Source organism: Hyperoodon ampullatus (genome assembly GCF_949752795.1).
Source record: "Hyperoodon ampullatus genome assembly, chromosome: 3".
Classification (NCBI taxonomy): domain Eukaryota; kingdom Metazoa; phylum Chordata; class Mammalia; order Artiodactyla; family Ziphiidae; genus Hyperoodon; species Hyperoodon ampullatus.
The window spans coordinates 20,168,376-20,190,452 of NC_136916.1; the positions used below are offsets into that span (position 1 = coordinate 20,168,376).

General features: G+C 37.0%; 1 protein-coding gene across 1 annotated transcript in view; it reads left to right on the forward strand.

Annotated features, from left to right (window-relative positions):
- Positions 1 to 1,710: 1,710 nt before the first annotated feature.
- UPF2 (UPF2 regulator of nonsense mediated mRNA decay) overlaps positions 1,711 to 22,077 on the forward strand; it is a gene marked incomplete at its 3' end in the record, with an annotated part of 88,385 nt that continues 68,018 nt past the window's right edge. Inside the window, exons 1-3 of the mRNA XM_079701206.1 lie at positions 1,711 to 2,087; positions 4,676 to 5,455; positions 16,894 to 17,054. Coding sequence (XP_079557332.1) covers positions 1,729 to 2,087; positions 4,676 to 5,455; positions 16,894 to 17,054 — 1,300 coding nt within the window. The 5' untranslated portion in view covers positions 1,711 to 1,728. The remainder of the gene's footprint in view (positions 2,088 to 4,675; positions 5,456 to 16,893; positions 17,055 to 22,077) is intronic.

The window sequence follows — 22,077 nt, forward strand, 5'->3', positions numbered from 1 at the left end:
CATATATTTTAATGATTGTTTAGACAGGATTAACAGCCTTTTTTTGTTCAAGTTCCACCAATGGTGTTAACTAAAGCCTTTGGGTGTCATTGTCCAAAAAAATGCATAGAACATGGAAGTGGAGGAGAACAAGAGTAAAAACAGAAAAAGGGAAAGGAAGAGGTGGCTGAGAGAAGGTACAGACTATGGCATGTGCCTCCAGAAATGACTGAAAGTGCTTCTGTTGGCTTAGGTTGTCTTTCTGTGGTAATATTTTATCAGAGGGCTGAAATAAATGCTTTGTGTCTATAAAATATTATTGCAAATGTTTTCTTTGCTAACCTAGTTTTTATTGATGTAATTTAAAACCTATATTTGAAAATACTTAAAGAGTACTGTTTGTCTTTAGCTTGTCAAAAAAAAAAACTAGGTAGTTAAGTCATTCTATACTTCTTAAATGGAAAGTATTTTGATTATCTTGGGTACAACTTTCAGATGATTTAGGAATTAAAACATGAAGTACTGTCCATAAGAGAAATTATATGAGGACATTAAGTTCTAAGTAGAGATGTAGTTTTAGAAAAGAAAATCATGAATTTTGCTGGGGAATACATTTTTTGTTCCAGAGTTTATTTCCAGTTAACTGTATGGAGCCTGTACTATAGACCAGTGCTCTCCAAAAGAATCTTCTGTGATGATGAAATGTTCTGTATCTGCACCGTCCGTACCCACTAGCCAATGTGGAATTGAGCACTTGAAATATGGATAGTGACTGGAGAACTGAATTTCAAATTCCGTTTAATTTTAATTAATTTATAGTGTAAGTAGCCACATGTGGCTAGTGCAGTGGTTTTCAGCTGGTGGTGATTTCCCCCCCAGGGGACATTTGGTGATGTCCAGAGTAATTTTTGGTTTTTAAAACTGGGGAGATACTACTGGCATCTACTGGATAGAAGGCAGGGATGCTGCGTTTAAACTCTGTGCAGTGCACAGAATAGCGTCCCCCTCCTCCCATCCAGAGAATTGTCTTGCCCCAGATGTCCTGAGGCTGAGAAACCCTGGGCTGGTGGCCCTTGTATTGGCCGATATAGAAGAGAATATACAGTTTTTTTATAATCATTATTATGTTTATTTATAAACTAATTTTGACTAATACTAATAAAGAGATGAAAGGTCTAGTCCAGTTTGGGATAGTTAACAGTTTTTGTATTTGAAAGTTCGATAAGGTTAGAGCAATGAGGTGAAATTTATGAGTCTTCATAGGAGGCAAGAGCTCGTTTATGCTCCCACTTATATACTTGCATTGAATATTGTATGAAGTAGTGCCACCAGCATTTCTTAATGGCTGTGAAATGGTGGGGGGGGTAAAACTGATTCAGAATGTTTTCAGTTACATACCGAAGTATTTATGATTAAATATGTTGTTTTGAAGTTGACAGTGGTTGAATCTAGGGAATGGTTACATGGAGTTCCTTATGTTGTGCTCTCCACTTCTGTTTGTGTTTGATTACTTCCTTAATAAGTAAAAAGAAAAAAAATACTTAGACATAGGCATAACTAATCATGATAGATATGGAATTTTATCACTGAAATAGTATTCGTTTTGCATGCATTTTATTTAATCTTTCACAATTGCCAAGTTGCATTAATATGTTCTGCTTAACAAAATAGTGTCACGTCACTAAAAAACGTCACTGCATCTACAATGCTGACATTCTTTTACTCTTACAGATTGTCCTGGGTAACATAATGCCAGCTGAGCGTAAAAAGCCAGCAAGTATGGAAGAAAAAGAATCTTTACTAAACAGCAAGGAAAAAGACTGCAGTGAAAGGCGACCAGTGAGCAGCAGGGAGAAACCAAAAGAGGAGATCAAGCTTACCGCCAAGAAGGAGGTTATTAAGGTCCCTGAAGATAAGAAGAAGAAACTGGAAGAAGATAAGAGAAAAAAAGAAGACAAGGAACGCAAGAAAAAAGAGGAAGAAAAGGTGAAGGCAGAGGAGGAATTAAAGAAAAAAGAGGAAGAAGAAAAAAAGAAGCATGAAGAAGAGAGAAAGAAGCAAGAAGAGCAGGCGAAACGTCAGCAGGAGGAAGAGGCTGCTCAGTTGAAGTAAGAATGTTTATTCTAACTATTGATGTGCAGGAATGGGAAGATTGGAATGTTTTGGAAAAACAGTGATTATTTGAAATAAAACTTCCAGCGTGCAGTTTCTTGAGAGTTGGGAGTATCTTAATTTACTTGTTCTGTTAGTTTTACTGACGAGTGGCATGCTTACAGTGCTTTCATTCTTTAAATTAAATAATAGTAATTTTTTTTTGGGGGGGGGATAAAGCCATTTTATTGAGGGGCTTTGGGGGAGGGTCGAAAAGCTGGGCGGACAATGAGATCCAACGTCCTTCTCCTAGCCGGGACCTTCGCCACTTCACAGTTGCTGCAATAGTAATCTTTAATAAGTATTTTTTGAGGTGTGGGGCAATCTGGGCTGTTTTTGTTTTTTAAAAAAGCTTTTTTCCCTGGTACCTTATGCCATCTTTCTAAGTTGAAAATCTTTAGTTTGTTTTTTTCTTTTTGGCCGTGCCATGCGGCTTGCAGGATCTTAGTTCCCTGACCAGGGATCCAGCCCGGCCCCTGGCAGTGAAAGTGCCAAGCCCTAATCACTGGGATGCCAGGGAATTCCTGAAAATCTTTAGTTCTAAATGGCTGCTGTTTGTTGAGTTCTTATTATATGTCAGGCACTACAGTTGTATCAGTACATGTCTTCAAGGCAGTCTAATGAAGTAGGCTCTGTGATCCTCATTTTACGGATTAATAAAATGAAGCTTCAAGAGGTTAAATGACTTGCCTAAGGTCACAGTAAGTAGTAGAACAGCTGGGATTTGAACCTATGCTGGGCTGACTTTAAAACTTTTGTCCTTAAGTACAACTCCACTAATGCCTCCCATTCTTACCTTTATCTAAATCTATTTTTAACCATGTAAATCTGTGCAAGTGATATAATGAACTGGTGAAAACTGAGGTAGTCCTCATGGGAAGACTACCAGGATGTAGCAGAAATGACAGTTGTTGAATAGTGCATGAGCTCCTCCCTTCATATATATAATTTAAAAAGCTGTTTGCAAACATGAATTTTCATGAATCCCTAGAACAGCTCAGCTACCTACTTCCTTACCAAAGTTCTTTTGTACCTCTATTTTTAATGAGGAACTGGAGCCTTGGGTCTGAAAAGCAGTAGTAGTGACCTGTTTTGGAATATTCAGAACCATGATTCTTGAGAGTTTCTTGCTTATTTTCTATTTTAGTTTTAAAAAAACAATTCACAAGGATATTTAATTAAACTGTAAGTTTTGTTCTCTCACCCCTCCTATTAAAGAGCTTAAAAAAACAACAGCAACCAAAACCCCAACTTCTTACTGGGAAAAATTCAAGGATGCAAAAAGTAGAATGAAATGATGTACCATCCCTCCCCACCTACGCAGCATCAACAATTCGCATTTTTTTCCTTTGGAGTATTTTAAAGCATCACATTATTTTACCTGTAAATTTATAAATATAAATAAATACCTTAAGTGTGTGTGTGTGTGTGTGTGTGTGTGTGTGTGTATGTATATATATATTCATTATATATCAAAGTGTTTCTAATAAAGATGATAATGGAGTTCTTGAGTGCATATACGTAATGAGTTATGCTTTTTTAACGTGTACTCTCACTGCTAATCTTGTGTTTCTGTGTGGCTGGGAGGCTTCCAAGAGATACTCACATGTCCCTGTTCCCAGTGGTAGATGCAACTCTCTGTTAACATATTGTGGCTGTTAGTGGAAAAATCATAGAATTATAGGGTAGCTCAGAAAGATGCAAATCTATTTTATTAGAAATTTATATTTTAAAGCTACATATTTTGGTATCTCAGAAACCTCAAAGTCAGATTGTCTCCACTCTGCCACTCCTGCCCAAGTTATTTTACTGCTTCTACAGTTTAAACATGTCCCATCTTTTTAGTGGAAACATAGGTAGATTTGTTTTTAATTATTCTTTTCAGGATACACTGAGTCTGTTAACCTTTTATTAAAGTGCTCTTATCCTATAGTTCTTCTGGTTCCTATACAAGCTTTCTTAATTACACTTGACCTAAACCTAGCAAGTACTTTTATTAATAAAGGTTCGTTTAATGCTGAAGTATGGAGAAATGGTACTTAACATCTCAAAACATTTTAATGCATTCTTTTATAATGTTTATTCTTTAATTAAAATATTCTTTGTGGACATTTCTTGTTTTTCTGTTTTCCCAATGCTTTTATTTGTTTTAGGTTATCCTTCCCAAATATATTACTTTGTTTTTTCATATTAAGCATCATGTGTTTTATCCATTTATTTATTTTTTTCAGCTTTATTGAGTTAGAGTTGACAAATAAAAGTGTTTTATCCATTTAGCTTGCCAGTTGGCAGAATGATTTTTAATCTAGTTATTCAGAATCCTCCGCTCTTCCACTTTTGGTGTTATCAGAATGGGTTCTCATTATCTTAAGTCATTAATCAGATGTCTTTAGTAGTGAAAGGGCCTCTTGCATCTTTTTTTCCTCTTGGATTCTGTTGCTTTTCTGATCACCTTTTCATTGGCTTTCACTCTTATAGGATTCATCAGTGATGCTTCAAAATATACAGGGTATTTTACTTACGTGTTTGTTTGTTTTTTATATAGAGAGAAAGAGGAATCCCTTCAGCTTCATCAGGAGGCTTGGGAACGACATCAGTTAAGGAAGGAACTTCGTAGCAGAAACCAAAATGCTCCAGACAACCGACCAGAGGAAAATTTCTTTAGCCGACTAGACTCAAGTTTGAAGAAAAATACCGCTTTTGTCAAGAAACTAAAAACTATTACGGAACAACAGAGAGACTCCTTGTCCCATGATTTTAATGGCCTAAATTTAAGCAAGTACATTGCAGAGGCTGTAGCTTCTATTGTGGAAGCAAAGCTAAAAATATCTGATGTGAATTGTGCTGTGCACTTATGCTCTCTCTTTCACCAGCGTTACGCCGACTTTGCCCCATCACTTCTTCAGGTTTGGAAAAAGCATTTTGAAGCAAGGAAAGAAGAGAAAACACCTAACATTACCAAGTTAAGAACTGATTTGCGTTTCATTGCAGAATTGACAATAGTTGGGATTTTCACTGACAAGGAAGGTCTTTCCGTAATCTATGAACAGCTAAAAAATATTATTAATGCTGATCGGGAATCCCATACCCATGTTTCTGTGGTGATTAGTTTTTGTCGACATTGTGGAGATGATATTGCTGGACTTGTACCAAGGAAAGTAAAGAGTGCTGCAGAGAAGTTTAATTTGAGTTTTCCTCCTAGTGAGATAATTAGTCCAGAGAAACAGCAACCTTTCCAGAATCTTTTAAAAGAATACTTTACGTCTTTGACCAAACACCTGAAAAGGGACCACAGGGAGCTACAGAATACTGAGAGACAAAACAGGTGATTTTCAAATGTTTCTCAGAAATGAGAATTTATTTTGGAGCTCATACTTAAAAATTTTAAAGTCTTCATGCCACTGAAAGAACTTTTGGAAAAGGGCTCATTGCAGGTGATTTCTTAACATTCCAGGAAAATTTCACAGTGTAACAATCTAAGTACTCATGTTTAAATGTGAGTCTTCGATAGATTTTGTTTCTGATTTTAAAAGAAATCTGGCAAGTATGTGGTGATTTTTACTTTGTGGATCTGTTTTCTTCCTGTGATTTAAAAAACTTCTTAATGTTGAGGGATAAGTTTTCTTTTTCTGTCACTTTAACTTATCTGCTATTTTTCTGTGTGTTTTGCTGTTCCCTCTCTGTAACAGGTTTGCTTTCATTGTTTTGTATTTTAGTTTATTGATGTCACTGTTGATACTTGCTTTTTAAGAGAAAAAGTCATTCATTATCAGTGATATTTTAGATTAGAAATTTGGAAAATAGTGTACCAAAGTAGCTGTGAAAAAATTCTTCAAGTGCAACTATGAATTTATGGGAGTCTTTCTCCTGGGGACATCCATTCAAAATTCTAGAGGAATGTGTGTGCCTGATTTAGGCCACCTTTGACAGTTACAAGATACTGTAGACTACTGTGTAGCATCTGCACCTAGAAGGCATCAACAAGCTAGAAGTTGATGCAGTTGGTGGGTATTATTAGGTCACCTTTATGGAGGGTTGGATTTGGAGAAGGGCTGAAGGGGTACAGAAAGGAGGCAACAGCAGTAGCCTTTGGATACTCTGCAACTATTTAAAGTGCATGTTGGGGGGAGAACACTTATTCCTATAAGCCTGTAGTTGGGGAGGACTGACTGGTTTAAGTAGTTACCACTAGAAGGTGATTGACTCAACCAGAAAAGACTGCAATAGTGTATGCCAGTAGTTCAGTTAGGTCAGGGGTAAGATAGGTGCAGAGCCTATATGGGTAAATCCTTGGTGGCTGAAGATCACTAAGAGGTGAGAATTTAAGATGGCAGTGGTGCTCCTTAATGTTTCTTAAAAAAAAAAAAAAAAAGCATCCTCGTTTTTTGCTTTCGAATAGCAAGGACTGTTGTTTATTTTTAATTAATTAATTAATTTATGGCTGTGTTGGGTCTTCGTTGCTGCGCACGGGCTTTCTATAATTGCAGCGAGCAGGGGCTACTCTTTGTTGCAGTGCGTGGGCTTCTTATTGTGGTGGCTTCTCTTTTATTTTATTTTATTATTATTTTTTAATTTTACTTTTTGTTTTTGGCTGTGTTGGGTCTCCATTGCTATGTGCGGGCTTTCTCTAGTTGCTGTGAGCCGGGGCTTCTCTTCATTGCGGTGTGCGGGCTTCTCATTGTGGTGGCTTCTCTTGTTGCAGAGCACGGGCTCTAGGCATGCAGGGTTCAGTAGTTGTGGCACGTGGGCTCAGTAGTTGTGGCTTGCGGGCTCTAGTGCTCAGGCTAAGTAGTTGTGGCACATGGGCTTAGTTGCTCCGCGGCATGAGGGATTTTCCCGGGCCAGGGCTCGAACCTGTGTCCCCTTCATTGGCAGGCAGATTCCCAACCACTGAGCCACCAGGGAAGCCCCGTGGCTTCTCTTGGTGCGGAGCATGGGCTCCAGGCACACGGGCCTCAGTAGTTACAGCACGCAGGCTCAGTAGTTGTGGCTCGCGGGCTCTGGAGCACAGGCTCTGTAGTTGTGGCGCACGGGCTTAGTTGCTCTGCGGCATGTGGGATCTTCCCGGACCGGGGCACGAACCCATGTCCCTTGCATCGGCAGGCGGACTCTCAACCACTGCGCCACCAGGGAAGCCCCGTTTCTTTTTTAAAATTTATTTTATTTATTTTATTTTTGGCTGCAGCTTTCTCTAGTTGCGGCGAGCGGGAGCTACTCTTCATTGCGGTGCGCGGTCTTCTCATTGCAGTGGCTTCTCTTGTTGTGGAGCACAGGCTCTAGGCACGTGGGCTACAGTAGTTGTGGCGCATGGGCTCAGTAGTTGTGGCACACGGGCTCTAGAGTGCAGGTTCAGCAGTTGTGGAGCATGGGCTTAGTTGCACCGCGGCGTATGGAATCTTCTTGGACCTGGGATCGAACCTTTGTCCCCTGCATTGGCAGGCGGATTTTAACCACTGCGCCACCAGGGAAGCCCCAAAGTTTTTTTTTTTTCTTTCTTTCTTTTTTTCCCCAAGTTTTCTACTCTTTTTCCACTTCCCGTGTGTCCTACCTAATACATCACAGCTGATTTTAAAAGTATGTTTTGATTACTTCTTATTGGCTACTTTAAGGGTTTTGTGTTTGTGTTTTTTTTTTTTTTTTTTTGCGGTACGCGGGCCTCTCACCGCTGTGGCCTCTCCCGTTGTGGAGCACAGGCTCCAGATGTGCAGGCCCAGCAGCCATGGCTCACGGGCCCAGCAGCCATGGCTCACGGGCCCAGCAGCCATGGCTCACGGGCCTAGCCACACTGCGGCACGTGGGATTTTCCCGGACCGGGGCACGAACCTGCGTCCCCTGCATCGGCAGGCGGACTCTCAACCACTGCGCCACCAGGGAAGCCCTGTGTGTGTGTTTTTGATTGTCCTCACAGAAGCTTATAGGGTAGGGAGTCTGTAATGATTTAATCCGGTCATCCTTCCAATGCAAAATGGAATCCATTTTATAGATTATCTGACATAAATTATCCTTCTGAAAACTTCTCGAGCTTAGTGGTCTGAGCCATTCCACTGTTGGACATACCTATTTGCTAGGAATTCAAGCTGATGTTTAACGCCCCATATAATGGTTCCCTTTGATTTACTTCTTTTTTCTGATACAGACGGAATAAAGCTACTCAAAGTGGGGGTCCATGAACTGTTTACCTGTTCACAATGAATTAAGCTGAGAAACTGAGACTAAGCATTTAAACATTTTGATAGCAATTCTCCATTGCCATGATATTGTCACTGTGTTTTATAGCTGTGCTATGATTGGAAAGAAAATTATTCCTTTATGGCAGATAGTTTGAAAAACACTGGCATGTGACATGTCTCTTCTTTTACACCACGATGTCTCAAATATTTGCAGACTGCCAAGATGTTTCCCTTTCATCTTCTCCAGGCTAAATACCTCTGGTTCCCTCAGTATGCTACATGATTTCCAGACACTTCACTATCCTTAGGATGTTTGTTTTGGATGACTTCTTATCTGCTTATGACCTACAATTCCATTAGTTTTTGTAGCTGCCTTGTCAGTCTTGACTTTTTGTTACGCCTAAAGACTAATTTCTCAGGGGAACTGCTGCCCAGCCAGTTCCTCACCTTGAACTAGTGAAATAATTTTTTTATACCTAATACAGACTTACCTCTTTGAAACTTTATTTAGATACTTTTGGCATATTATGTTAGCCTAATGATAATCGATGGTGTGTGTGTGTGTGTGTGTGTGTGTGTTTGCTGCACTGCGCGGCTTGTGGGATCTTAGTTCCCCGACGAGGTATCGAACCCAGGCCACGGCAGTGAAAGCACTGAGTTCTAACCACTGGATCGCCAGGAAAGTCCCAATGATGTGTATATTATTAATTGTACTTATGCATTGGTCACATTTAGATTAGATAAGCAGACCTTTTTTTTGTTGTTATTAAAGTCACGCAAGAAATTTTGAACAGGATCTCGTGTTGAGAGCACAGCTTTGTGGCCTTTTCCTAGAAACTTACTCATTTTAATACAGAACTATTAACTATGGTTGGTTATTAGAGGAGGTTATTTACTAAGTGTAAATTGACCTTAGCATGGTAGCAGTTATTTTATCACAGGGACTGTCCAATTAGATGTAATAATTTGGGGGAATGTGAGAATCTTAATCACAATGTAGAAAATAATTGGCATATTGCTTAATAAGTCACTCATGCCTTAGGATAGCTTCAACTTGAGCAGCCTCTGTAGTGAGGATTTAAATGCCTGACTGAGAGCAAAGAAGACATGAGGAATTGGTTAGTGCAGAGTCCCTACTTGGCCTAATGTTAGTCTCCTTACTTCTAAGAGGGTACGTTACAGTTAAAATGACCAGTTTCCAAAAGTTTCTCCTTCCCAATCATTATCCAGTAGGTGTTTTGAAGTTTTTCTGTATCATAGGAATAAATCATAGGCAATCGTTTTTTCCCAGTAAGGTTTCTCTTAAGCATGATAATGCTAGAAATCTAAGTGCCAAGCTAGTGAGTATTTAATGCTTGTACATAGTTGAAATACTTTAAGCCTTTATTCCATATCTCAATAATGATGGTTTTTAAAAAGTGACTATATTTTCAGTCTATGGATTATAAATGCTCTTGGTCATTTTAATTAACTTGGGAGATGGCACTGTGCTTAGGGGTTGTGAAGTGTTAGTCTGTACTCATTAAAGTCTTTACTTAAAAATTTATTTAACCAATTAAAAAAAATAGAGTAATAAAATCTCTGTGTTTTCTTAAAAACACTGTAATGAATGAATGAAGATGGTGACTGAATAAGACCTGTCTCAGCTGTATCTCGGCTGATAGATTTTAGATAGCTACTTCTGTTTCTAACCCCCTGAGGGATTTACGATTTACAGTTGTCAGCCAGCAATACAATTGACCCTAGCGTTGGGTGAATTCTAATAAATTTGAATTTATAAGCTTTTCGTACTTTAAGTACAAAATCTTATTTTTATTTTTATTTTATTTATTTATTTTTTTTATTTTTTTTTTTTGCGGTAGGCGGGCCTCTCACTGTTGTGGCCTCTCCCGTTGCGGAGCACAGGCTCCGGAGCACAGGCTCAGTGGCCATGGCTCACGGGCCCAGCCGCTCCGCGGCATGTGGGATCTTCCCAGACCGGGGCACGAACCCGTGTCCCCTGCATCGGCAGGCGGACTCTCAACCACTGCGCCACCAGGGAAGCCCCAAAATCTTATTTTTAAAATGCATTTGGTTAAGTGATTGATCTGGGGAATTAAAATTAATATTTACACATTTAAAAGATCATTTAGTAATATTTGCCAATTTAGAATTAATAGCTTTACTTCTTGCTAAGTTTTGTTTTTTATGTTCAGTGCTCTTTATACTTGAAATGCTTTGTACTTTGAGATATTATTCTCATTAAGGTAATATAACCTAGTATTTTTTTGGCATTTAATAAAAATTGGGTGAATAAATGATTTAATTTTATTAGCTGTAACTTAATGTTAATTATGTAACAGTTCATTTCTAGCAGTATAGTGAAATCATGAATTCAGATATTAAGTCAGAATTCTTGCTTGAATAATTCTCAAGTGTCTTAATTTCTTTTTTTTCTCCTTAATTGGTGGGAGTGGGGGTATGTTTCTCTTTTCAGTACTGGTGAATTATGACCTTCATGATTGCATGCTCAGTCCAACAGCAGTAAATGATTTAAAGTTTAGTAAGGAAGAAAAATGTAGGTAGAATGTAGGCTTTTCCCGTGTTAATAAAACCAGAGAGGTTTCTTTCTTTCTTTTTTTTTTGAATTTTATTTTATTTTTTTATACAGCAGGTTCTTATTAGTTATCCATTTTATACATATTAATGTATATATGTCAATTCCAATCTCCCAATTCATCACCCGCCCCCGCCAGAGATTTCTTTTATTATTGCAAATTCATGAGGCATTACTTTAACAGTGTTGAAACCTGAAAACACATCAATGTGAAATTAAATAGTGTTGCTTTTACCTTTCACATTCTTTCCAGATAAGTTGTACCTTACCTTTACAGGGAGATTGTTTAATAAATTGTGTAGTAATATTTAAGCACTATTAAAATGTTATATCACTGTGCTTTAGACTTAAAGAGGCTTTAACAATTTTATAAGTGCTTCAAAATTGTTACCTCCTTCCAGATATTTTCTAATTCTGAGTCAATGACTTTGACATAGTTGGTTAATAAATCTTTGGGTACAGTTATGCTTAACTATTGCGCTAGTCTCTTTTCATATAAGATTGTACAACATTTGTGACCAAATTCTAAAATGAAGCCACAAGAAAATTTAAGTTCTCATGAGAATTTGATAGAGCGCTAAAGGAGATGAAAAGTGAAACCTAGTAGTTTTTCATGGGTCTGCTTCATGGTTATTTTTTCAAGATTTGGCCATGTGTTCTATGTTGTTTTGCATTACTGCATAAGAACAAGGCTAAAATGGATTTTCTGTGGTCTTTTCAATATTTTTTTCTTTTTTAACTTGGCTAATAGAAGATCAAAATAATACTTGGCATTGAAGTTCTTGCTTTTTCTACAGTGAGCTCTGGCATTTTTTTTTTTCACGAAAATACTGTTTTACATTGATATAGTGCATCAGATGTATGATTTTAATTGATCCTCACAGTACCCTTGAAAGAAATACCTGTATTTTGAAGGTGATAGATCTGAGTTAGGGATTAAAGAGCTTGCCCAATGTGACTTGGATAGCAAATGATAGAATCAGGTTCTTTCCTACCTTTTCATTCTGTATTTTTCACATCTTCCATAGTACTCATTTTCATCTGCATTTAGTACTTATTTTTTTATTATTATTATTTTTAATGTTATGTATTTTTTAAATTAATTATTTATTTTTGTCTGCATTGGGTCTTTGTTGCTGTGCGTGGGCTTTCTCTAGTTGTGGCAAGTGGGGGCTACTCTTCTGTTTTGTTTTTTTTGGCTGTGTTGGGTCTTCGTTGCTGTGCGTGGGCTTTCTTTAGTTGCGGTGAGCGGGGGCTACTCTCGGTTGTGGTGCGCGGGCTTCTCATCGTGGTGGCTTCTCTTGTTGCGGAGCACGAGCTCTAGGTGCGCAGGCGTCAGTAGTTGTGGCCTGTGGCTCAGTAGTTGTGGCTTGTGGGCTCTAGAGCTCGGGTTCAGTAGTTGTGGCGCATGGGCTTAGCTGCTCTGTGGCATGTGGAATCTTCCCAGACCAGGGCTCGAACCTGTGTCCCTTGCATTGGCAGGCAGATTCTTAACCACTGCACCACCAGGGAAGTCCTAGTACTTATTTTTAAGGTGTCTAGTAAACTCATTAGCTACTCAGGACTTACAAAGTCAAATCCAAACAAAAGAAGGACCCAAAAGAGAATATAAAACAAGAACCTCAATGTGGGAAGGCTTGCCTTTGATATGCATTTGAGAGACATCCTAATTCAAAATAAGGTACCAAGTGGATAATTTTAATTTTATTTGAGAGGCAGTATAATCCAGTAGTTACGAGAGTGGACTTTGGAGCCAGACTGCTTGGGTTCAAGTTTTAGATGTCATTTACTCATTCTGTAACTTTGGGCAAGTTATCTCACATCTCTGTGCTTTGGTTTTCTCTTCTGTAAAATGGGATAACAATAGCACTCTGCCTCTGAGGTACATGCCAACAATGCAGTGAACTCATATGTGTAAAAGCATTTAATAACAGTATCTGGCACATTGTAAGTATTCAATAAATGTTAGTTCACCATTAATGGTATATTGCCTCCTCAATCCTTCAGAAAGGTTTTTGAATGAGAATTTCTCTTTGTGCCTTTTTATGATTGTGAAAATTTGTATGTTAAACTTCTTAAACTTTCATGGGTTATTTTAAAAATTCATTTTTAAAAACAATACAAAACAGAATAAACACTATACAAAATAAAAGAAATAGCAAGAAAGTCAGGCAATAACAATAAAAATGAAAAAAATGGAAAAAAAGAAAACCGAATGTCTCAATGCTAGAATTTTTTGAGGCATCTGTGGCTTTTCTTATTTATGAGATATAATGCTAGATTCCAGAATGGACTATTTGAAATTTTCTGTCAGTTTTACAATATTAAGTTAAATTAATATTAAATGTAGGGGGCTTCCCTGGTGGCGCAGTGGTTGAGAGTCCGCCAGCCGATGCAGGGGACACGGGTTCGTGCCCCGGTCCAGGAAGATCCCACATGCCGCGGAGCGGCTGGGCCCGTGAGCCATGGCCGCTGAGCCTGCGCGTCTGGAGCCTGTGCTCCGCAACGGGAGAGGCCACAGCAGTGAGAGGCCCGTGTACCGCAAAAAAAAAAAAAAAAAAAAAAAAAATAATAATATTAAATGTAATATAAAAAACACTCCAAAAATCAAGGATCGATGTACCTTAGGGGGTCCTCCCAGATAGTGATATCTCATATTTTGGGTGAAGGAGGTCTACTTTCTTATTTTTTTATTACAGTGACTAAGACTTGGAATTAGTTTTGTTTTCATTGCTTACTTTTCATATCTTTATGGTACCATTTCCTCCCTATCGTTCAGTGATACCAGGAGAGAGAATGAACTTGTTTATAATATATTTAACAGTGATATTCAGTTATCTCCAGTTATGACAGGGATTGGCAAACTATGGCCTGCAGGCCAGATTAGGCCCACCACTCGTTTTTGTACAGCTGGTGAGCTAAGAATGGTCTTTACCTTTTTATATGGTTCAAAAAAATCAAAAGAACATTTTGTGAAATAGTAAAACTATATGACGTTCAGACTTCAGTGTCCATAAATAAAGTTTTATTGGAACATAGTCACACTCATTTGTTTACATATTGTCTGTGGCTGCTTTTGTGCTGTATCAGCAGAGTTGAGTAGTCGCAACAAAGACCATATGGTCTGCAAAGCTTAAAATAATTATTATCTGGCGCTTTGCAGAAAAAGTTTGCTGACCTCTGGTTTATGACGGTCTCAGAATAATGGCTTCAAAGCAGCTTTGTGTAATAGATGTGTTTCTGAAGAGATTGTAATTAAAGTGATATGTGATGAATCATATCTGTAGCTTGATTTTGCTTAGTGATATATTCCCATGGAATTTACATAAGAAATTTTGGTGAGATTTATACTGATGTACAGAAAAGGTGCTCTGGTCAAAGGTGCTGTGTATATTTAGTTCCCTCATACAGGTCTAAAATTTAATCAAACTGAAAAACTTCCATATGGACTTCATAAACTTATAAAAACTGACTCATATAGTACATTAGCTAGAAACTGTTTCATTTAAATTTCATTAGAACCTCTAAATGACTAGGGATTTTAAATTTTCAGGTACCTGTTATGGGTTCTTTCTTTGCTTGAAGTCTGTAGTCTTATTACATGCTATAGGATTTGTCGGATGTTTAGGAAATGTATATTAAATAAATGGTCGAGGAAAAAATACATATGACTATATAAGTTTTGTGTATAACAGAACTCTTCTAATGCCATTTCATTGGTATCCTGTACTGCTTTCTGAGTGCGTAGTATAAGATTCAATTAGAAAACCAGTCAACCAAAATCTAACCCCCCCCAACTATTCTCATTAGACAATAACCTAAACACGTATAAATTAAGTAGTTAGGTAAATTAGTACTGTTAAAAGTTTAATCGTGGAATTGAGGTTTTGGGAGGACGAGGAATATCTCTGAAGCTTCAAAGTTTTATATGGTTCCAGGGGAAATGGAAAGGAACTGAATGCATACAAAGGGACCCCTCATAGAATTCAGTCACTTTTAATTTACCCATGCAAAGTCCCAGGCAAAAGTTTGAAAGTGAAGTTGATACTGGAAAAAAGAGTTCATTTTCTGTTCTGATAAAATAGTCACCACCTTGCTACAGCTTGTATGTCATAAATCCTTAGTGAATATTGTATAACCTAAACTGGGTGTATGTTCTTCAGATGACCAGAATGTCAACTTGTTAGAGAAATAAAGTTCCAGGTTCATGGTATTTTGAGATATTTTCCAATTTCGTTTCAAGCTGAAGTAATTTTGCATCTTAGTTGTCATTAGAGGTTTTGAAATCCCTTGGAACTATTATCCCTTTTAACATAATTTGTTTCTGAATAAACTCAAGTTTTTATTAATTTACATTTTTCCTAATAATTGTAGAACATTTTAGAGTAGCCTGCCTTTGAGTATTATTTATTCAAATTATTTAATTTTAATGGCTTTTTTAACTTCAAAAATGACATGACTTCTAATTAAAAGTTCTAACAACAACAAAAAAGTTCTAACAAGCTCATTTAAAGTAATGTCAGTCATTTCTTTCATGGCTTGAATATTTTTAAATGCTTGGGTTTTTGCTTTAATTAAAAAAATTCATTCATAAAACTTACTGAAAGAAACTTTCTTTTTGCCTGTAAAGTTAGTCTGAAATATATGTTTGAAGAGAGAAAGAAACTTCTTTAATGACAGTGTTGTTAGAGGAATACTTTTTAGCCTGGATTATTATGGTTAAACTATCTTGGCATTTTACTTATCTATTTGTAGAACGATATTGTCTAATGTGTATTTAAATCACAAGAAAGTGAGTGAAAAATTCTCACTTTAGATCCTAATAGGCCAGATTTGGGGAAAAAAAGAATTGGATTTAATGAATAATAATTGATCTTTGTATTGATCTATCTTGTGCTTGTAAATGGGAACTGCTATTCCTAAAAATAGAAAATGTTGATATTTGGAATATTGTAGCATTTAAACAAAAGTTCCTGTGGATAAGAATGGGATAAGATGGGAAACTTCGGAAATTGTTCCAAATAAGCAGGGATAAATAAGTGTAGGGATGGATTTTCTACTTCATTTTCTGTAACTTTTAAGGAAATAACACACAAAAAACTCTCTAACTCGTTTTCTTCACTGTTCCTAAGGAAACTCAAAACAAGGAATAAAAAATACTTTTAAATATTACTTTTGAAAATGACTTAATTTTCAATTTATAATTGACTTTTTGAAATCCATATTGTATTTGTATTAAGGTTTATAAATTTCAGATGTTACACTACTACATAAATATTTAGTTATAGAAAAATTGGGTACAGCTATAGACACTTCAACCATCTAAACTACTACAGTACATTTTTTACTTTATGCAATTTGAAAATTTTCATTAGTTTTACGTTTCTAATTATGGGTGGCTTATTAGTGAACTGTTTGCAGAGTGCAGGAGTACTTGTGTCCAATGCTCCTCAGGGCGGCCTGGCCTTGATTAAGTGGGTTTGCTCAGTTAATGTTTGTTAAATGTATAAATAACGAGTGCTTGCACAGTAGCTTGAGAATTGACTACGTGGAAGATGTAGGCTTCTTCAAGATAATCTCGAATCAAATCATTGTGTGAGTTTAAAGATACTGATTCTTTCTATAACGTGCTATTTTTGAAAACCAACTTGTATGTCTGATGGGAATATGGCTGTAACAAAATACTAAAAATTAGTGGCATACTGTTGAATTTTATATTTCTGCAAGCATAAGTGTTAATCACACTTCATGTTTTCTGAAGAGCCAGTGTGAAAATTCAATTGTTTAAAAAATTTTAATTGTTTAGGTGAATTTGACATACAAGTTTTAATTTCAGATATGTCTTGAAAGTTAAGTATTAAAAATAAGTTGTTAAAGAGGATTGTGTTAATAAGCTTGTGTGATAAAGTCAAATTTTATGGAACATTCCCAATGTAATAATACATGATCCCATCTATTTTGATAAGATTATCAGATTATTTCATCATTTGTTTATAGGCGTATTCTACATTCTAAAGGGGAGCTAAGCGAAGATAGACATAAACAGTATGAGGAATTTGCTATGTCTTATCAGAAGCTGCTGGCAAACTCTCAATCCTTAGCAGACCTTTTGGATGAAAATATGCCAGATCTTCCTCAAGACAAACCAACACCAGAAGGTAAGATATCCTTAAAAACAAACATTGTGATTTTTTTTAGTAGGCAGTAATCACTTATATCTTTAGTCTTCTCAGATGTGTAATATTGAAAATGGATGTTTTGAAATGTCTTTAAAATTTTTTAAATGAAGAAGTAGTATTAAGACCTAATAAGAACATTGAAAATCTGCTTGAAATGCTTCTCTGAATGGAAAAGGCTTTGCACTTAGAGAATAGTAATTAACTCATATGATGATACGATGAATTTCTTCAGGTTCTTTTCTTTTTTAATAATAAATTTACTTGTTTATTTAATTTTTGGCTGAATTAGGTCTTCATTGCTGTGCTTGGGCTTTCTCTAGTTGCAGTGAGCAGGGGCTACTCTTCTTTGTGGTCCGTAGACTTCTCATCATGTTGGCTTCTTTTGTTGTGGAGCACAGGCTCTAGGTGCGCAGCCTACAGTAGTTGCAGCGCATGGGCTCAGTAGTTGTGGCTCACAGGCTCTAGAGCACAGGCTCAGTAGTTGTGGTGCACGAGCTTAGTTGCTCCGCAGCATGTGGGATCTTCCTGGACCAAGGCTCGAACCTGAGTCCCCTGCATTGGCAGCTGGATTCTTAACCACTGCCCCACCAGGGAAGTCCCTTCAGGTTCTTCTGTAATAGATATCCTTAGATTGTGTCTAACAGGGGCCTGTCTTAAATCATACTTGGAGCTACAGAAAGATTTACTTTATTTCTTGGATAGGTAATAAGGTGAATTAGACATTTGCGATACTAATATTTCTGTGCTTATTTTTATTCGTAATTTAGTTTTTTTCTTTAAGGCTGAGATTCTACTTTATTTATTTATTTTTAACATCTTTATTGGAATATAATTGCTTTACAATGGTGTGTTAGTTTCTGCTTTATAACAAAGTGAATCAGTTATACATATACATATGTTCCCATATCTCTTCCCTCTTGTGTCTCCCTCCCTCCCACCCTCCCTATCCCATACCTCTAGGGGGTCACAAAGCACCGAGCTGATCTCCCTGTGCTATGCGGCTGCTTCCCACTAGCTATCTATTTTACATTTGGTAGTGTATTTATGTCCATGCCACTCTCTCACTTCATCCTAGCTTACCCTTCCCCTTCCCCATATCCTCAAGTCCATTTTCTAGTAAGTCTCTCTTTATTCCCGTCTTACCCCTAGGTTCTTCATGACCGTTTTTTTTTTCTTAGATTCCATATATATGTGTTAATATATGGTATTTGTCTTTCTCTTTCTGACTTACTTCACCCTGTATGACAGACTCTAGGTCCATCCACCTCACTACAAATGACTCAATTTCGTTTCTTTTTATGGCTGAGTAATATTCCATTATATATATGTGCCACATCTTCTTTATCCATTCATCCTATGATGGACACTTAGGTTGCTTCCATCTCCTGGCTATTGTAAATAGAGCTGCAATGAACATTTTGGTACATGACTCTTTTTGAATTATGGTTTTCTCAGGGTATATGCCCAGTAGTGGGATTGCTGGGTCATATGGTAGTTCTATTTGTAGTTTTTTAAGGAACCTCCATACTGTTCTCTATAGTGGCTGTACCAATTCACATTCCCAGCAGCAGTGCAAGAGTGTTCCCTTTTCTCCACACCCTCTCCAGCATTTATTGTTTCTAGAGTTTTTGATGATGGCCATTCTGACCAGTGTGAGACGATATCTCATTGTAGTTTTGATTTGCATTTCTCTAATGATTAATGATGTTGAGCATTCTTTCATGTGTTTGTTGGCAATCTGTATATCTTCTTTGGAGAAATGTCTATTTAGGTCTTCTGCCCATTTTTGGATTGGGTTGTTCATTTTTTTGTTATTGAGCTGCATGAGCTGCTTGTAAATTTTGGAAATTAATCCTTTGTCAGTTGCTTCATTTGCAAATATTTTCTCCCATTCTGAGGGTTGTCTTTTGGTCTTGTTTATGGTTTCCTTTGCTGTGCAAAAGCTTTTAAGTTTCATTAGGTCCCATGTGTTTATTTTTGTTTTTATTTCCATTTCTCTAGGAGGTGGGTCCAAAAGGATCTTGCTGTGATGTATGTCATAGAGTGTTCTGCCTATGTTTTCCTCTAAGAGTTTGATAGTTTCTGGTCTTATATTTAGGTCTTTAATCCATTTTGAGCTTATTTTTGTGTATGGTGTTAGGGAATGTTCTAATCTCATACTTTTACATGTCCCTATCCAGTTTTCCCAGCACCACTTATTGAAGAGGCTGTCCTTTCTCCACTGTACATTCCTGCCTCCTTTATCAAAGATAAGGTGACCATATGTGCATGGGTTTATCTCTGGGCTTTCTATCCTGTTCCATCGATCTATATTTCTGTTTTTGTGCCAGTACCATACTGTCTTATTACTGTAGCTTTGTAGTATAGTCCGAAGCCAGGGAGCCGGATTCCTCCAGCTCCGTTTTTCTTTCTCAAGATTGCTTTGGCTATTTGGGGTCTTTTGTGTTTCCATACAAATTGTGAAACTTTTTGTTCTAGTTCTGTGAAAAATGCCAGTGGTAGTTTGATAGGGATTGCATTGAATCTGTAGATTGCTTTGGGTAGTAGAGTCATTTTCACAATGTTGATTCTTCCAATCCAAGAACATGGTATATCTCTCCATCTATTTGTATCATCTTTAATTTCTTTCATCTGTGTCTTATAGTTTTCTGCATACAGGTCTTTTGTCTCCTTAGGTAGGTTTATTCCTAGATATTTTATTCTTTTTGTTGCAATGGTAAATGGGAGTGTTTTCTTAATTTCACTTTCAGATTTTTCATCATTAGTGTATAGGAATGCCAGAGATTTCTGTGCATTAATTTTGTATCCTGCTACTTTACCAAATTCATTGATTAGCTCTAGTAGTTTTCTGATAGCATCTTTAGGATTCTCTATGTATAATATCATGTCATCTGCAAACACTGACAGCTTTACTTCTTTTCCCATTTGGATTCCTTTTATTTCCTTCTCTTCTCTGATTGCTGTGGCTAAAACTTCCAAAACTATGTTGAATAATAGTGGTGAGAGTGGGCAACCTTGTCTTGTTCCTGATCTTAGTGGAAATGCTTTCAGCTTTTCACCATTGAGGACGATGTTGGCTGTGGGTTTGTCATATATGGACTTTATTATGTTGAGGAAAGTTCCCTCTATGCCTACTTTCTGCAGGGTTTTTATCATAAATGGGTGTTGAATTTTGTCGAAAGCTTTCTCTGCACCTATTGAGATGATCATATGGTTTTTCTCCTTCAATTTGTTAACATGGTGTATCACGTTGACTGATTTGCGTATATTGAAGAATCCTTGCATTCCTGGAATAAACCCCACTTGATCATGGTGTATGATCCTTTTAATGTGCTGTTGGATTCTGTTTTCTAATATTTTGTTGAGGATTTTTGCATCTATGTTCATCAGTGATATTGGCCTGTAATTTTCTTTTTTTGTGACATCTTTGTCTGGTTTTGGTATCAGGGTGATGGTGGCCTCGTAGAATGAGTTTGGGAGTGTTCCTCCCTCTGCTATGTTTTGGAAGAGTTTGAGAAAGATAGGTGTTAGCTCTTCTCTAAATATTTGATAGAATTTGCCTGTGAAGCCATCTGGTCCTGGGCTTTTGTTTGTTAGAAGATTTTTAATCACAGTTTCAATTACAGTGCTTGTGATTGGTCTGTTCATATGTTCTATTTCTTCCTGATTCAGTCTTGGCAGGTTGTGCATTTCTAAGAATTTGTCCATTTCTTCCAGGTTGTCCATTTTATTGGCATATAGTTGCTTGTAGTAATCTCTCATGACCCTTTGTATTTCTGCAGTGTCAGTTTTTACTTCTCCTTTTTCATTTCTAATTCTATTGAATTGAGTCTTCTCCCTTTTTTTATTGATGAGTCTGGCTAATGCTTATCAATTTTGTTTATCTTCTCAAAGAACCAGCTTTTAGTTTTATTGATCTTTGCTATCGTTTCCTTCATTTCTTTTTCATTTATTTCTGGTCTGATCTTTATGATTTCTTTCCTTCTGCTAACTGGGGTTTTTTTGTTCTTCTTCCTCTATTGCTTTAGGTGCAAGGTTAGGTTGTTTATTTGAGTTGTTTCCTGTTTCTTAAGGTAGGATTGTATTGCTATAAACTTCCCTCTTAGAATTGCTTTTGCTGCATCCCATAGGTTTTGGGTCATCATGTGTCCATTGTCATTTGTTTCTAGGTATTTTTTGATTTCCTCTTTGATTTCTTCAGTGATCACTTCGTTATTAAGTAGTGTATTGTTTAGCCTCCATGTGTTTGTATTTTTTACAGATCTCTTCCTGTAATTGATATCTAGTCTCATAGCATTGTGGTCGGAAAAGATACTTGATACAATTTCAGTTTTCTTAAATTTACCAAGGCTTGATTTGTGACCCAAGATATGATCTATCCTGGAGAATGTTCCATGAGCACTTGAGAAAAATGTGTATTCTGTTGTTTTTGGATGGAATGTCCTATAAATATCAGTTAAGTCCATCTTGTTTAATGTATCATTTAAAGCTTGTGTTTCCTTATTTATTTTCATTTTGGATGATCTGTCCATTGGTGAAAGTGGGGTGTTAAAGTCCCCTACTATGAATGTGTTGCTGTCGATTTCCCGTTTTATGGCTGTTAGTATTTGCCTTATGTATTGAGGTGCTCCTATGTTGGGTGCATAAATATTTACAATTGTTATATCTTCTTCTTGGATTGATCCCTTGATCATTATGTGGTGTCCTTCTTTGTCTCTTCTCGTAGTCTTTATTTTAAAGTCTGTTGTGTCTTATATGAGAATTGCTACTCCAGCTTTCTTTTGATTTCCATTTGCATGGAATATCTTTTTCCGTCCCCTCACTTTCAGTCTGTATGTGTCCCTAGGTCTGAAGTGGGTCTCTTGTAGACAGCATATATATGGGTCTTGTTTTTGTATCTGTTCCGCCAGTCTGTGTCTTTTGGTGGGAGCATTTAATCCATTTACATTTAAGGTAATTATTGATATGTATGTTCCTATTCCCATATTCTTAATTGTTTTGG